General features: G+C 49.8%; 1 protein-coding gene across 40 annotated transcripts in view; it reads right to left on the reverse strand.

Moving 5' to 3' along the window:
- Positions 1-16,633, reverse strand: part of EHMT1 (euchromatic histone lysine methyltransferase 1) — a 229,481-nt gene that overhangs the window by 66,397 nt on the left and 146,451 nt on the right. For 32 of the 40 annotated variants that reach the window (XM_077966801.1, XM_077966790.1, XM_077966796.1 and 29 more), the window contains 2 exons: positions 14,269-14,400; positions 9,683-9,828 (listed from right to left, as the gene is read on the reverse strand). In XM_077966801.1, the coding sequence (XP_077822927.1) occupies positions 9,683-9,828; positions 14,269-14,400 (278 nt within the window). Of the gene's footprint in view, positions 1-9,682; positions 9,829-14,262; positions 14,401-16,633 lie in introns of all 40 variants that reach the window. The other 8 variants (XM_077966781.1, XM_077966794.1, XM_077966768.1 and 5 more) reach the window with 1 other exon arrangement.

Here is a 16,633-nt window from a genome sequence, read left to right on the forward strand (position 1 = left end):
GCAGGGTCCACAGGCTCTGCAGGGTGGGCTTATTAGGACACAGCGGGGTGTGCGGCTGTCCTGGGCTGGCCTTTCATTAGCTGTGGGAATGCCCTCCCTTCCTTCCTCTTCCTTGGATCTGGTTTAAACCAGACCCAGGCTCCACTGTGGGCCCTGCTCCTAGGCGAGATACAAAAGCCTCCATGTCGGGGTCACCTGTGACTCATCCCAGCTGTTCTGCAGTGCAGCTCGGGTCTGCAGATGGGGACCCTCCCTTCCTGCCCAGCGGCACCCTCTCTGCCCCTCGCTGCCCAAGCAAACATGAACAAAGTCCAAAGGTGGGAACAGCACTGCTGCAGCCAAAGCACCCCAGCACCCCCGTCTCCTTGGTAAGACCATGTCGTCCAGCAGGTGCTCGTGTGTGGTAAGCTAAGACAAAAACAGGGACTAAAGCCAACCAGCCAATACCAGGACTCTGAGGAGCACCGAGATGTGCAGACAGAGAAGAGTTCTCGGGAGACACTAGCACGATTATGCTCAAAGACATGGGAGATAAACAGGTACAATGGCTCACAGCTGTAAACCCGAGGTGGGAAGATCACCCGAGGTCAGGAGTTTGAGACCAGCCTGGCCAACATAGGGAAATTCTGTCTCTACTAAAATGCAAGAAAACTAGCCGGGCGTGGTGGTGAGCACCTGTAATCCCAGCTACTCAGGAGGGTGAGGCACCAGAACCATGTGAACCTGGGAGGCGGAGGCTGCAGTGAGCAGAGATCGCACCACGGCACTCCCGCCTGGGCAACAGAATGAGACTCCATCTCAAAAAAAAAAAAAAAAAAAAAAAGACAAGGAAGATGGAGACAGCCTGAGGGGAGAACTGGAGGGCCACGGTGTCCGTGACATGAGAGAGACCATTTCAGAATTCAAAGGCTCAAAACAGTTATCTTCTGAGCAAGTGTCTTAAGAACTAAAGGTTATGTACCACCAAGATAAGAGTAAAGTAGGCCGGGCGCGGTGGCTCAAGCCTGTAATCCCAGCACTTTGGGAGGCCGAGACGGGCGGATCACGAGGTCAGGAGATCGAGACCATCCTGGCTAATATGGTGAAACCCCGTCTCTACTAAAAATACAAAAAACTAGCCAGGCAAGGTGGTGGGCGCCTGTAGTCCCAGCTACTCGGGAGGCTGAGGCAGGAGAATGGCGTAAACCCGGGAGGCGGAGCTTGCAGTGAGCTGAGATCCGGCCACTGCACTCCAGCCTGGGCGACAAAGCGAGACTCTGTCTCAAAAAAAAAAAAAAAAAAAGAGTAAAGCGAAGATACGTGATCCAGCAATTGGTGTCTGAGGATACAAACGTGCAATTCCATCAGCTTGGGAATGGGTTTACAACAAGTACACAGAAACCAAAAAATAAATAGGGAGGCAATGATTAGCTCTAAGGAAAACAAAGAAAACAAAGTCACTCAAGAACGGAAAGGCAATCCAGGCAGCCGTGAGTGCCTCCCCCCGCAGGACACAGCCTGGAGGCTGCAGCCCCCGGGAGTGAGCCCCGCTGCTCGCTCTTCTCCTTGGTTGGCTCCTGGTGCTCACAGGAGGCAGGGAAGGTGGAGACCAGGGGAAGCCTCCTTGGTGTGAGGCCTACATGGATCCTTGTCTTGCTGAACAAGGGGGCTGGCTGGGAGGGAAAGTGCACCCTATGCCTGGGAGCACAGGTGACAGAGTTATGGCTGTCACAGCTGGGGGAGGTACCTAGTGTCCAACAGAATGCTGCTCAGCACCAAACAATGAGCAGGGCAGCCCCTTCTTCGAACCCCAAAGAATTACTTGGCTCAACACATCAAAAATACTGAGGTTGAAAAGTCTTGCACTAGAGAAATCTGAATCCCCAATCAAGAGAGAAAAACATCAACAGAAGCACACTCAGAGATGACTGAAACGTTGTACTACAGACCAGGAATTCCAAGAACGTCAGCATAAAACACCAGAAACCAACAGTACCAGAGAGAAATACCTTTGACTGGCTCATAAGTATACTCAACAAGGAAGAACTGGTGAATAATTTTAAAGGCCAAGATAAATTATCTAAAACTAAAATGGGAAGAGAAAAAAAGAGGAGGGCATTGAAGAGCTGTGGGACAACATTAAACAATCTAACATTGTGTACAAGGAATCCCAGAAAGAAAAAAAAAAACAAAAACCAAGGCTGAAGAAATAAAGTGGGCCGGGCACAGTGACTCACACCTGTAATCCCAGCACTCTGGCAGGCCAAGACGGGCAGATCGCCTGAGCTCAGGAGTTCAACACCAGCCTGGGCAAGATGACAAAACCTTGTCTCTACTAAAAATACAAAAATTAGCCAGGTGTGGTGGCGCAAGTGTGTAGACGCAGCTATTTGTGGGGCCGAGGCAGGAGAATTGCTTGAGCCCAGGAGGCTGAGGCTGCACTGTGTCGTGTTCATGCCACTGAACTCCAGCCTGGGTGACAAAGTAAGACCCTGCCTCAAAAAAAGAAAAAAGGAAGAGAAGAGAAAAGAGAAGAGAGAAGAGGCGAGGAGAGGCGAGGAGAGGCAAAGAGAGGCAAAGAGAGGAGAGGAGAGGAGAGGAGAGGAGAGAAGAGCTGGCTAAGAACTTCTTAAACATAAATAGAGGTCAAACCAAAGATCCAAGAAGCTCAGCGAAACAGCGAAACCTAAACAAAATAAACACCAAAAAAGCAAAACAAAACAACAAAACCCATCACACTTAGGCACATCATTTTCAAACTGCTGAAAACCGAAGAAAATACTGGTGGCAGACACAGAAAGAGACATACAGTACGCAAAGGAGCAGAGAGAGGAAGTTCCGCCAGCATCTCATCACACACCATGCAGGCCGCACTGGAGTAGCCTCTCTAAGGGCTGGGGGTGGGGAGCTGCCAACCCAGAATTCTATATTCCTGGAAGTAAGTCTCTTTGAAAAATTAAGGCAAAAGAATAACTTTTTCAAACAAACAAAAGCTGAGAGAATTTTTCTTTTTTTTTTCTTTTTTTTTTTTTTTTTTGAGGTGGAGTCTCGCTCTGTCGCCCAGGCTGGAATGCAGTGGCTAGATCTCAGCTCACTGCAAGCTCCGCCTCCCGGGTTTACGCCATTCTCCTGCCTCAGCCTCCCGAGTAGCTGGGACTACAAGCGCCCGCTACCTTGCCCGGCTAGTTTTTTGTATTTTTTAGTAGAGACGGAGTTTCACCATGTTAGCCAGGATGGTCTCGATCTCCTGACCTCGTGATCCACCCGTCTCGGCCTCCCAAAGTGCTGGGATTACAGGCTTGAGCCACCGCGCCCGGCGAGAATTTATTTTCAACAGCCTTGTGCCACCAAAAAAAAAGTTATTGGAAAGACTTTAGATACAATATAATAATACCACGAAGACAGAAATTTGGATACAAAGGAATAAAGATCTCTGGATATGTTTAAGATGAAGGTTAAACTATTCTAATGTTTAATCAAACTAAAAAAATACTTAAAGCAAAAATAATAGCCAATATACTGTAGGGTTTTAGCATATGTAAAATTAAAATGCAGAAACAAGATACAAGACAGGATTGGACCACACTGTTGTTAAGATTCTTACACTGCATGTTAGTGTGGTATAATGAATTGTTGGAGGGAGACTGATAAATGAAAACAGTGCAAATAATAAAGCCAATATTAAAATAAATTGGAATCACAAAAAATTTAAATTCAAAAGAATGCAGAAAAGGGCTGGGCGTGGCACCTCACGCCTGTAATCTCAGCACTTTGGGAGGCCGAGGTGGGCAGATCACCTGAGCTCAGGAGTTCGAGATCAGCCTGGCCAACATGGGGAAACCCCGTCTCTACTAAAAATACAAAAAATTAGCCGGGCGTGGTGGTGGGCATCTGTAATCCCAGCTACTCGGGAGGCTGAGGCAAGAGAATCACTTGAACCTGGGAGACAGAGATTGCAGTGAGTGAGATCCCACCACTGCACTCCAACGTGGGAAACAAGAACGAAACTCTATCTCAAAAAAAAAAAAACCCAGAAAATGAAGAAAAAAGGAGCAACAGATGGTATAAGTGGAAGAACTATTAAGATGTTAGCCTGCAATCCAACTATATTAATAATTACATTAAATGGAGATAATCTAAATATATCAACTTAACGAAGGGACTGTGATGCAGTTATGTCTCACAAAACATCACGGTGTGTTGTGGGAAACGTGTCACTGGGTGATTGCTGTGTTTGAACATCACAGGCTGTACGTGCACGAGCCTAAATGGTGTCGCCCACTCCACACTCAGGTTACGGTACCCAGCGTTGCTCCTGGCCTACAAACTTGTACAAACACAACTATACTGAATACTGCAGGCAGCTGTAGCACAGCAGGAAGTATATGTACATCTAAACATATATGATCACAAAAACTGTGCACTAAAAATACAGAACAGGTTGAACATCCCAAATCCAAACATCTGAAATCCAAAATGTTCCAAAATCTAAAATTTTCTGAGGGCCAATATGACGTTCAACAGAAATGTTCATTGAGGCATTTTGGATAACGACTTTTTTTTTTTTTTTTTGAGATGGAGTCTTGCTCTGTCGCCCAGGCTGGAGTGCAGTGGTGAGATCTTGGCTCCTTGCAGTCTCCACCTCCCGGGTTCAAGCAATTCTCCTGTCTCAGCCTCCCAAGTAGCTGGGATTACAAGCTCCCGCCACCACACCCCGCTAATTTTTGTATTTTTGGTAGAGACGGGATTTCCCAATGCTGGCCAGGCTGGTTTTGAACTCCTGACCTCAAGCGATCCACCCACCTCAGCCTCCCAAAGTGCTGGGATCACAGGCATGAGCCACCAGGCCCAGCTATCAGATTTTTGAATTTGGGATGCACAACCGTTAAGTATAATGCAAATATTCCAAAATCCAAAACACTTTTGGTCCCAAGCATTTTGAGTAAGTGATCTCAACCTGTACTGTAACCTTATCAGACCACCTTCATAGATACAGTCCATTGTTGGCCGAACACTGTTACGCAGTACATGACTATATTAGATAAAAGAGCAAAACCACCAGGCATGGCGGCATCTCCAATCCCAGCTACTCAAGAGGCTGAGGCAGGAGGATCGCTTGAGTGCAGGAGTTTGAATCTGCACTGAGCTCTGGCTGCACCTGCACCATTGCACTCCAGCCTGGGCAACAGGGTGGGACACTGTCTCTAGAAAATAAAAGTAGGCTGGGCACGGTGGCTCACACTTACAATCCCAGCATTGTGGGAGGCCAAGGCAGGTGGATAGCTTGAACCCAGGCGTTTGAGACCAGCCTGTGGAACATAGTGAGACACCATCTCAACAAAATAAAAATACAAAAAATTAGCTGGGTGTGGTGTTGCATGCCTGTAGTCCCAGCCACTCGGGAGGCTCAGCTGGGAGAATCACCTGAGTCCCAAAGGTGGAGGCTGCAATGACAGCCACTGCATTCCAGCCTGGGTGTCCAAGTGAGACCTGGTCTTGAAAATTAAAGTAAAAATCTTCTTTATTAAAAGAGTAAATCCAACTACATGCTGTCTACAAGAAAGCCACTTTAAATTTAAAGACAGAGACAGACTAAAAGTAAGAGGGTAGAAAATGATGTACCATGCAAACATTAATCAAAAGAAAGCTGAGTAGCGATGTTAATTGTCAGACAGCACAGCCTTTGAAACAAAACAGGTAGTTTCTGTTTTTTTTTTTTGTTTTTGTGACGGGGTCTCGTTCTGTCGCCCAGGTTGGAGAACAGTGGCACGACTGAGGCTCAGTGTGACGGGGTCTCGCTCTGTCGCCCAGGTTGGAGAACAGTGGCACGACTGAGGCTCAGTGTGACAGGGTCTCGGTCTGTCGCCCAGGTTGGAGAACAGTGGCACGACTGAGGCTCAGTGCAGCTGTTGCCTCCCAGGCTCAAGCAATTCTCCTGCCTCAGCCTCCCAAGTAGCTGGGACTATAGGCGCCACCACCACAAGTGGCTAATTTTTATATTTTCAGTAGAGATGCTGTTTCCCCATGTTGGCCACGATGGTCTCAAACTCCTGAGCTCAAGCGATCCGCCCGCTTTGGCCTCCCCAAGTGCTGACATGACAGGCATAAGCCACCGTGCCTGGCCTGAGACGTGTCTCTCTATAAAACCATTCCAGTGAACAATGAATAATAAATGATAAAATCAGCGCCATTTTGAAATCTCCAGTGAATAAACAACAAATGCAGGTGTTAAGCATCAGCTGCTGCCGACATCAGAGAAAGTGAGACAGCCAGGCAGCATGGCCCTTCATTTTGGGCTAAACCCACCCCACACTCCATCTTACAAAGGGGCCAAACTTGTAAGACTGTTTAATTTTTTTTAAGAGATGGGGTTTCGTCATGTTGCCCAGGCTGGTCTTGAACTCCTGGGCTCAAGCAATCCTTCTGCCTTGACCTCCCATTTTACAGACATGAGCCACTGCACCCGGCTTTGGCAGGTTTTGCAAGAAACACAGAGGAACCTGCTGAATTGCAGCCTATGTGTGGGATTCACAGAACCCAGATGATGGGAGCCTTGAAGCTTCCAACGGCCTGGGTCGTTCAACAGATACATTGAAAGAAAAAAAAGGGGAACAATACAGAAATTGAAGGACAGATGGGCAGCGGCGCTGCAGGTGAAGCTACAAACCGAAAGGGTGAACCTGCCCCCAGAAGTGGGCGCTGTGGGAATCAGGACAGAGGCCGCTGGGCGGGGCTGCCGGGGAAGAACCTGAACAGGGGCAGGCCGGGGGAGGGGTGGAGGGGGAGGGGTGGAGGGGTGGAGGGGGAGGGGTGGAGGGGTGGAGGGAGAGGGGTGGAGGGGGAAGGGGTAAAGGGGGGAGGAGCGGAGGGGGGCGGGGGGGCCGGGGTCAGACTCCCTTCTCCACCTTGGCAGTGTTTACCAGAGCTCAGCTGAAGTAGGTTTGTTCAGCCCAATGTGTGTTTTGTATGGTCTTCAGGATCTACGCTTAATTTAATTTAATTATTTTGAGTTTTCTATCCAAAAAATAAGTCAGAGCCCAAGGGATCTGTTTAATTTTAAACAACAAAAAAAAGCCTACTGCACACTGAATACAGAGAAGACCATGAGTTCTTAAGAACGCTAAGGGAGAAAGGGAGGTGGAGAGGGGCAGAGAGAAGCAAAATCAAGCCCTCTGGATACCACCAGAGGCTGTGAGAGCACCCATTCATTACTCTGCAAAGACAAGTAGCTATTTATTCTGCCAATCCCGGCTGAAGCTTGTTTCAGAGATACCAACCAGCCCTAGCAGATGTGGGGAAGTTCTTCCGTACCAAAGAATTCCAGCCTGCACTTGCAGGAGGAATGACAGAACAGCAAAATCACCATTTTTCAACTTTGAATGAAACAATGGATGCAGGCAGTGGTCACCAAGGACGGTGCGGCCTTCCGGCGGACAGGCAGCCGCCTCAGACACCCAGAGCCTTCTCAGCACCACTCCCAGCACACGAACTTCCACAGCATTCTCGCCAGAATTAAGTCATAAAATAAAAATCTTAGGTGCTTGAATGTAAACCAGTTCTTTGGATCTAACTTTCAGGCTATAGGAACTAAGGCAAATGACTTAAACAATACAAGAAGGTTATGAGGTAAGTCCAGAATCTGGAATCCAGATTCTTTCAGCCAACAGCATGGCAAATGGGAAGAAGCGGGGAACAGAGAGAATGTTCTGGGTAAAAGAAACACAAGGGACTTAAGAGACATTGCAGCAGATTGATTTAATGAGTGGAACGGAACCAGTCTGGATCCAATTAGAAAGAGAAAAAAAAAGTAACAGGCATTTTGTCAACAGACCTTTGACCGTGGACTAGGCACTAAATAATAACAGGAAACTGTTATTTTTGTCACATGTGAAAAAGCCCTGCTGTTACGTGAGAACAATGGTGCCTTTCTGATGTCAATAAAAACATACTGCGCTATTCAGTAGTAAAATGGGGTTTGCTTTAAAATAGTAAGTAGTTCAAATCCAAGACAGGAGGGTGGAGGGGAGAACACTGGTGACAGAGGAGGCTGACTCGAGGATTCCGAGCTAACTGCGCCCTCACTTCTCACTATGGAAAGTTCTTTTAAAACAAGCAAGGGGCTCTGCGGAGGGGCCGAGTGTGGCGGGACATGCAGCGAGTGACATGAACACTCAGAGCTGGGAAAAGCCGTCGCATGGGGAGCCCGCTGGGCACACGTGCCACAGACGAGAGGCGTGAAGCAGGCGGCGCCTCGCCAGGCTGGGGTGAGACAGAAGCAACACCGGTGTCGAAGTCTGAGTAAATGCCGTGCACTGGAAACGTGGAGATACAGACAGTGAAGCCACAGGGAAGCACGTGTCAAACGGGGCCTGCCTCCACTGCACCCTGCCTAGCACCTATGGAGAAGAGGAGGAGGAGAACCAGTGGTTCTCAAAGTGTGGTCCCCGGACCAGAAGCATCAGGAAAAACGGGGAACTCTTTAGAAAAGCAAAATCCCAGCCCGGCCAGACCTGCTGAATCAGAAACCCCGGCCACGCAAACAGGCACCAGGGTGAGGGCCGTGAGCGAAACTGACTGGCCTGTTCCAGGGCTCGGCCCGCTCCCCCCGGGTGCTGCCTGTGCTCCCTGACACAGCGGTCGGGCCTGACCTTTGGAAGGAGGCTCCCATTCCTGCCTTCCCCACAGCAGGCCGCTGAGTCTGGAGCCACCACTTGGCCTCTCTCACAGGCCTCACCTGTACCACCTGGGCGATGGCCGATGCTGCACAGGCTGCCGTGAGACCTGGAGGAGCTCCCTACGCAAAAGGCTTGGAATAATGCCCGGCATTACTATGTGAATGGTTGTCCTGTTCATAGTTCACTTATTTCTACAACGTGCAGCTACGACTCAACAGTCGAGTTGAAGATGGATCCGCTGGCCAGTAAGACCAGGAAACTCACTGAAGCGACAGCCTGACACACCCCTCAGGAAGCAGACAACACTAATGGCCATGTGCTGACTTCGGCCACAGCAAATGCAAACCCGGGGCAGCCAGACACCCGAGCAGTGTCACTGCACGTGGTGCCTCCCGGTCTGGTGCCAACAAGCCTCCTGCTCGGACCCTCACCATGGCCAGCCATGGTCACGAGGCTCTAAGGGCTGAAAGAAATCTTGTTAAAAAGAACTGGAGAAATTCTCAGAAAACATTAATTCCATCTGTGCTCTGCCCGTTCCCCCTCTCCTGTCCCAGAGGCAGCAGAGACGGGGCGTGTTGAACCCTCTGAGTCTGTGATCCCCGGTGAAAGGAGAGAGGCGGCCGAGGCCCAGCCCTTGCGGGGCCTGCCCTGCAGGGAACCACAGTTCTGGGCAGTTCCAGGCCCCCCTGGGTGTGACTCTCCTGCCTCAATCTACTCACTTTGTTTATAGCAAGGTAGGAGAAACCTTGTCAAAATCATGATCATAAAAGAGAAACACAACAGGCCATTTTCATTCGAAGAACTTGTCTACACAATCCTCCTTTTTAAGAAGCTCTAGACCTGTGTTTCATCATCTGCCGCGATTTCACTGTTGAGATCTGCTCGATTGGTTTTGTGCAGCACCCACTCAGACTCCCTCCCTGGCCGTGCAGCACAACGCCCTCGAGGGGGCTGTCGGGGGCCACTGCTGGGCTGGGCTTTCTCGCGCACTCCTCGTGGCTGCTTTAAACGAAAACAAACATGCTTACTTCGTGGTCCACGCTCTCGGTAGCCATGCACTGGTTGTTGGCCAGAGTGGAGATCTCTCGGCTCCTCGGTGTTTCCATCCGGCAGCTGCAGAGAGGCACTTCCTGGAGGCCGTCTGTCTCCAGCACATCTGGACCGTTGGCCAACCCTAACGTCACACAGACACATGTCAGCTCATGCAATCCTGACCTCAAAAGAATCATCTAGAAAGTGATCAGTTATGGAGTCTCAACAGTGATCTCACACGCCAGGAAATGAAAGCAATGCGGTTGATTACTGAGGCACAAACAGCCCTGCACGGGGCAGGGATGGCCACCACCTGGGCACCATGAAGGAGTGGCCTGTGCCTCCCCAGCTAACAAACCCCCTGCCAGGGTCTCAAGAGGCACCTATTAACCTGTGTTCTCAGGTTCTCAGGACCCAGGACACAAGCTCCAAAGCCAGAGGCTGGTACCTCTGGCAGTAGCTCCTAAATCTTTTGTTTTTCAAACAAAAGAGCATTCACTGCCCTTTAAGACCTTGTTTTCCTACTTGGTTTTAGAATGGCAACCACACACACACACAAAATCAGTTTGGAAGGTTTTAATAACGGTTCGTCTATTATCTAGAATTCCACTCACCTACTACAATAGTCCAAAGAGCCCATTTATTAGCCTGAAAGAGGAAAGCACCAGGGAAAACAAGGGAAGAAACTAGAGGAGAATTAGAGCTCAACATGTGGCTGACAATGACGGCATCGTCCACAGGGAAGGCTGCAGCAGAGCTGTGGTCAGGCAGGCGGCCTTGGGCCCGTCCCAACACAGCCAGGGGTGGTGCCCCCCACGCCCTGCCCCCAGCCCGGGGTGGGAGAGACCAGCAAGGCCAAGGCTGTTGAGCGGCAGGGGCAGGGGTGGAGGGCAGCCGCCAGGAAGACCCTCAAGCTTGGCAAGTAGCTTCAGTGGGTGCTGCTCCCAAAGAAAGCAAGATCGCGTTTCACATTTTCTTTCTTGTTAAACCGTCAAAGCAGAAATAGAAGGTGAATCAGTACCTCAAATACTCACTATTGCCTCTCTTAATTAAAAATAATTAACTCTTGGCTGGGCGCGGTGGCTCACGCCTGTAATCCCAGCACTTTGGGAGGCCAAGGCAGGCGGATCATGAGGTCAGGAGATGGAGACCCTCCTGACAACATGGTGAAACCCCGTCTCTACTTAAAAAAAAAAAAATAAAAATAACTAGCTGGGCGTGGGGCACGTGCCTGTAATCCCTGCTACTTGGGAGGCTGAGGTAGGAGAATCACTTGAACCAGGGAGTCAGAGGTTGCAGTGAGCCGAGATCCTGCCACTGCACTCCAGCCTGGTGACAGAGGGAGGCTCTGTCTCAAAAAATAAAAATAAAATTAAAGAAAAAACTCTTGTTTTCACATCTAAAAATATAGTGTTAAAGTCAATTAAAATGGAGACCAGGACTAAAGAATCCTTGAACAGACAAAAGCCAGTTGAGCCAAGGAGGCCATCTTGGCCTTGCTTGATTTGAAAACAAAGGATCTCGTGGGCTACTTCTTGCAAATGCCTACAGTAAAGAAAAAGAAAACTTAAGCTCCACAATCCAGAAGCAGCCAACCAATCTCCAGAACTAGGGACTTTCCAGCAGGGACAGAACAAGCGAGGAAACTGTGTCATGACCCCGTTGGGTGTTTTCCTGGCTTTACTTCCCTGTTCACCTGAAAAATCCTTCCCCTCGTGTTTCCTCAGTGCAGCTCCCAACCGCCTCGTGTGTCCTCAGTGCAGCTCCCAACCCCCTCATGTTTCCTCAGTGCAGCTCCCAACCCCCTCGTGTTTCCTCAGTGCAGCTCCCAAGCCCCTCGTGTTTCCTCAGTGCAGCTCCCAACCCCCTCGTGTTTCCTCAGTGCAGCTCCCAACCCCCTCGTGTTTCCTCAGTGCAGCTCCCAAGCCCCTCGTGTTTCCTCAGTGCAGCTCCCAACCCCCTCGTGTTTCCTCAGTGCAGCTCCCAACCCCCTCGTGTTTCCTCAGTGCAGCTCCCAAGCCCCTCGTGTTTCCTCAGTGCAGCTCCCAACCCCCTCGTGTTTCCTCAGTGCAGCTCCCAACCCCCTCGTGTTTCCTCAGTGCAGCTCCCAACCCCCTCGTGTTTCCTCAGTGCAGCTCCCAACATGCTTCTGGTTTGGAGCTGCCCAGTTCATGAATCGCTGCTCAAGGAAACCCTTTAAGAGCTGCACTGCGCCTTAGTGCATCTTTTGACAACACCCACACTGAGTCACCCACAGCCGCTTCTGTTTGTCTCCAGCCCATTTGGAATCTGATACTGGTCATGGCCAGGAGAGAATCCAACTCTGTGCAAAGAGCCAATAAGCATGTGAACAGCCCACGCTACCATCAAGGACTCTCCGTGCAGGATGCACCGACTCTGGCACAGAGGTGCTTCCTAATCATGTGCTGCCTGAGGTCCCAGCCTCGCCTCCGGATCACCCGTACCCCTAAAGACCGGGAAAACGATGAGGTGGAACTTGAATTAGAATCACTACAAGTTTAAAGCTGGGCGGGCCTCTGAGATGATCCTGCTTAGCAACCAGATTTTTAAAAGGAGAAAATGGACACAAATCACACAAAGCTGTGAGATGACTGTCCTACCACAGTGCCGGCCGAGAGCTGCCGAGACAGAGGCTGCAGTGAGACAGGTGAGAACCCAGGGCCTAAACGCTTGGATAACGACGCTGTGGCTCAGACAACTCCGTGCAGGTGGAGCGTTTCTGTCCCTCAAGCAACCAACCTCCACCAAGCTCTGGCTCTCCCGCCCGAGGCCACGTTGCCATGGTTACCGGCTCCTGGCCTCTCCCAGGCTCAGACCCTCTGCCTCCTGTCGCTGCTGGGTGACATGGCCATTCAGCCTCAACAAGGCAGGCCCAAGAGCAAGGCAACGGGGAGAGAGACGAATGCATACGGAGAGGACTTCTGATCTTCACTTTCTCCTTGGCCCAAGGCTCAAGCCTAGACCCCCTGAACCACAACCAGAGGCATCACCTGCCCCTACTTACCCGCTCAGCACACTCCACAGGCTGATCGCGCCTATCCCATCTGAGACGCACACCACTCAGGTCTCCCAGAGCCCCAGATCCTGTCCAGCACCCCTTGATCACCGCCTCCCTCTGGGGTCCCGGGCCACACGGCCAGCACCAGCACAGTGGGCACCACTGCCTGTCTCTTCTACGCACTGATGGTCTACATTGAAAGCACAACTGAACAGGCCAATCGCTGACTGACCAATCGGTGCTGATAAAACAGGTAAATCAATTTTGGGAGGTCAGTTTATAAAACGTCACACAAGCCGAGGAGCCCCTACTCGTTGCCATTTCTCCTCCGGCTCCACGTTGGCGCTCGCCCTTCTGGCCCTGATGCTCGGCACCATCCTTCCTTTATAGCTACCTTCCCCTGACCTTACCGGAGACAGCAGGTGCACACTGACAGCTGGAAGAGCCCTCATGTGCCAGCTCCCCGTCTCCTGCCACTCAGCAGGCCCAAGGCCACCACAGCAGGAGGTGATTTGATAAAATGAAATACTATTTACTACTTAAAACCAAGTAACTTCCTGAGACCCCCGAATCTAAAAGCAAGTTTAGAGCTGGGACACTCAGTGTTACACTCTGTCGAGAAAGCAAGCGTGGGGCGACCACGCGAAGGACGTGGTGATACTTGAGGGGGGTTTCTGCTCCATTTGGTACAAGAGGAGGAAAAAATATCATTTCCATGACGGACAAGCCTAAGATTTCTACCTTAAGCTAAAGATGGGATTTTCTAGGTGAGTTACATAGGTGACTCAAACCACCCTCAGTGTTCAAAACCCTAAAAAGCTAGTTATCTGTCATTTTTAAATGGCCCATTAAACCCCCCACAGTAGTCTGCAATGCCACACCAGCAAGATCTGTGTGGAATGTAAATAATATAAGATTTCCATTTCCTCCACATCATGCTTCAAATAAATCTTCCCAGATAATCAAATACCTATTAGCTACTTTTCACTCATATAAGGTTTCTAAGTGGCTTAAAAAGAGAAAACAACTGATAGAAAGTGTGAGAACTGACAACTTCTGGCACAACAACCCCCAACAGACGCCGTTGATTCACCTGTGATTTCGAGGTACAAAAATACACTAAATATTAATATTCCATGACAGAATATGTGTCAGAGCTCTCAGCTCAACACTGACCAGGGACATATTTCAGCCAATCAGAGACACCTTATTCAACAGCACGTCCTTGTGTGTCCTGAGAGGCCACCGGGAGGAAGGGTGTCTGGCCATGGGCAATCCTCCACAGAGCACGCCTGACCTGTGGAGGGAGACGACCGCCACGCTGGGCCTTGCTTGGGCTTTGCCAGTTTACTCTTAGGGGGTTTCCGTAATTTCTGGTTTTTCACTTGCACACTGGGACACAGCAGACGCACCCCGTCCTGTCTACACCTCACCTGGAAGTGATGCCGTTAACCCGATCTTCTACTAGTGTCCACCAGGGGGCATCGTGCTAATACAGAGGAAGGAGCCCCGAAGACAAAGGACCAAGATGGTGCCCGGTCTCAGTTACAACACCACATTCACCTTCTGCTTGTGAAGACAGAATTCCTTTGACGCGGAGATCCAGGGAGTCCAGAGAAACTTCCATGTACCCTGTGCTGTCTCCTGGTGCCATCTGCTCACCGCTTCCTGAAGATGACTTATACGACTCAGAACCTAGGTATGAAAAGCACACACATCAGACACCATGCACCCAGGCGGCCGCACCCACCCACGCACAGGGCAGCAAGGCTGGGGCCCCAGGAAATGGACTACTTCTAATTAATCCATTCAAAACCACAAGCTGAAACCCACTATTGTTTAGGCCATTCCAGTTTCACTCTCATTTTCTCTCTTGCATATTATTGTGCTGATTCCCCCTTTTAGACATAATATTCATGGGGGAGGAAAGAAGCTGTAGAGACAAAAACAAAGGCACCAACATGTCGGTACATCTTTCTCTGTAACTATCCCAACTGCATAAAAGCTATCGAATGATCAAAGAAACAGATAAAACATGGCAGTCACATGTTGTGGATTATTTTTACATAAAACAGAAACACCTAACTTGCAGATTTGAAAGATCAGAGGTAAAGTAGCTAAAGAGGTGGCCCAAGGTGCCGTGTTGCAGGCAAATCTGTGTCCAAGAGAAAGCACTGCCCACCCAGGTGTCCTGGCTGACGTCCAGGGAGGCTCCCGGAAAGGATCAGTGTCGACCCCAGTAGACACGGGAGGCTCACGACACCCACAGAAGGTGCCAGGGAGCACGGTACTGTGAGAGGGACCAGTGCCCCTAGGCTGGCAGCGAGGGCAGTGGGGGGTGCAAACACTTCCGTGGGCTCCCCTGCCCTCAAGGACACACGAGTGGTGGCCAGGCCAGCCTGTCCACACATCCCAGGAGGGCCGGAGAAAGATACACAAAATTGGGTGTTTGCAATCACAAGGGCATTTCACTGAGGAGGCCTGTGAAAGTGTGTACCTATACCAGGTAATATCCAACTCCGGCCAAAGGCAGATGGTCACATTTCACGACCAAGCTTCTAGGGACTAGTCACCAATCTTATTTCATTGACTGGAAATAAATGAACACTAGTACAGAGAGGTATGGTAACCAGTCTTTTTTTTTTTTTGAGACAGAGTCTCGCTCTGTCGCCCAGGCTGGAGTGCAGTGGCGCGATCTCGGCTCACTGCAAGCTCCGCCTCCCGGGTTCCCGCCATTCTCCTGCCTCAGCCTCCCGAGTAGCTGGGACTACAGGCGCCGCCACCTCGCCCGGCTAGTTTTTTGTAATTTTTAGTAGAGACGGGGCTTCACCATGTTAGCCAGGATGATCTCAATCTCCTGACCTTGTGATCCGCCCGTCTCGGCCTCCCAAAGTGCTGGGAATACAGGCGTGAGCCACCGCGCCTGGCCGGTAACCTGTCTTTTCATTCAAGCCACATGCTCCACCTAGATCTCAGACAGACAGGAAAAGTCAACCACCTTTGAGAAATCACCATCATCAACTTGAAGAACAGGAGGACACTTTGTATACTTTTAAACGAAAAGAAGATTTTTTTAAAATTCATAAAGAAATAAAATTCAAATTCCTCTGTGAATATTTAAAAGCACACACTTTGCACATTACAGCCAAGATGACAAAGATGAAATCTCTAACCCAAAAACAACTTTCAGCCTTGGCTCTGAAATGCTTTTGTTGGCCAACAGTAAAAGCCACATCTGGTGTTATGATCTGAATCAATAAACTGAGGTGAAGAGAAACGTAACTGAAGGACCACATGCAGCTCCCGGGGGGCTCACTCGTCCTCCACCCTCAAACGCCAGAAGCCTCCATGGTGACTGCCTCACGCCCCAGGCCTCCCACAACCCTCTCCGTTTCAGGGGACGACTGCCTCCCCAACATCCAGTTAACAGACCTATTCTACGCTGGGGAATCTAGATTAGCCAAAATTACTGTGAAGAACAACAAAGTGCTGCCACTCGGTGACACTGGTATAAGGATAAACAAATAAATAAATGAAACAGACTGGAATGTCCAGGAACAGCCCACACACTGAATGTCAACAGCGGGAGAAAAGTCAACTCGAGCAGCAGTGCCTATGGCAACCGCACATCCACTGCCAAGAAGGGGCCTGCACCACAGCTCACTCAAACATTAGTGCAAAATGAACTTGTTAGATGCCAAGAAGAAAACATGGGACAAAACCTCTGTGACCTGGGTCTGTCAAAGATTTCTTAGAGCACAAAAGTATGAATCACAACGTAAAATAACTCATAACTTGGACTTCAAGAAAATCTTAACAACTTTTGCTCTTCTAAATATAGCATTAAGAAAACAAAAAGGCAGGCCATGGACTAGGTACAAATACACGCAAAGCATCTGCCTGATAGAAGACTTGTATCCAGAATATT

This window comes from Macaca mulatta, chromosome 15 (genome assembly GCF_049350105.2).
Source record: "Macaca mulatta isolate MMU2019108-1 chromosome 15, T2T-MMU8v2.0, whole genome shotgun sequence".
NCBI lineage: Eukaryota > Metazoa > Chordata > Mammalia > Primates > Cercopithecidae > Macaca > Macaca mulatta.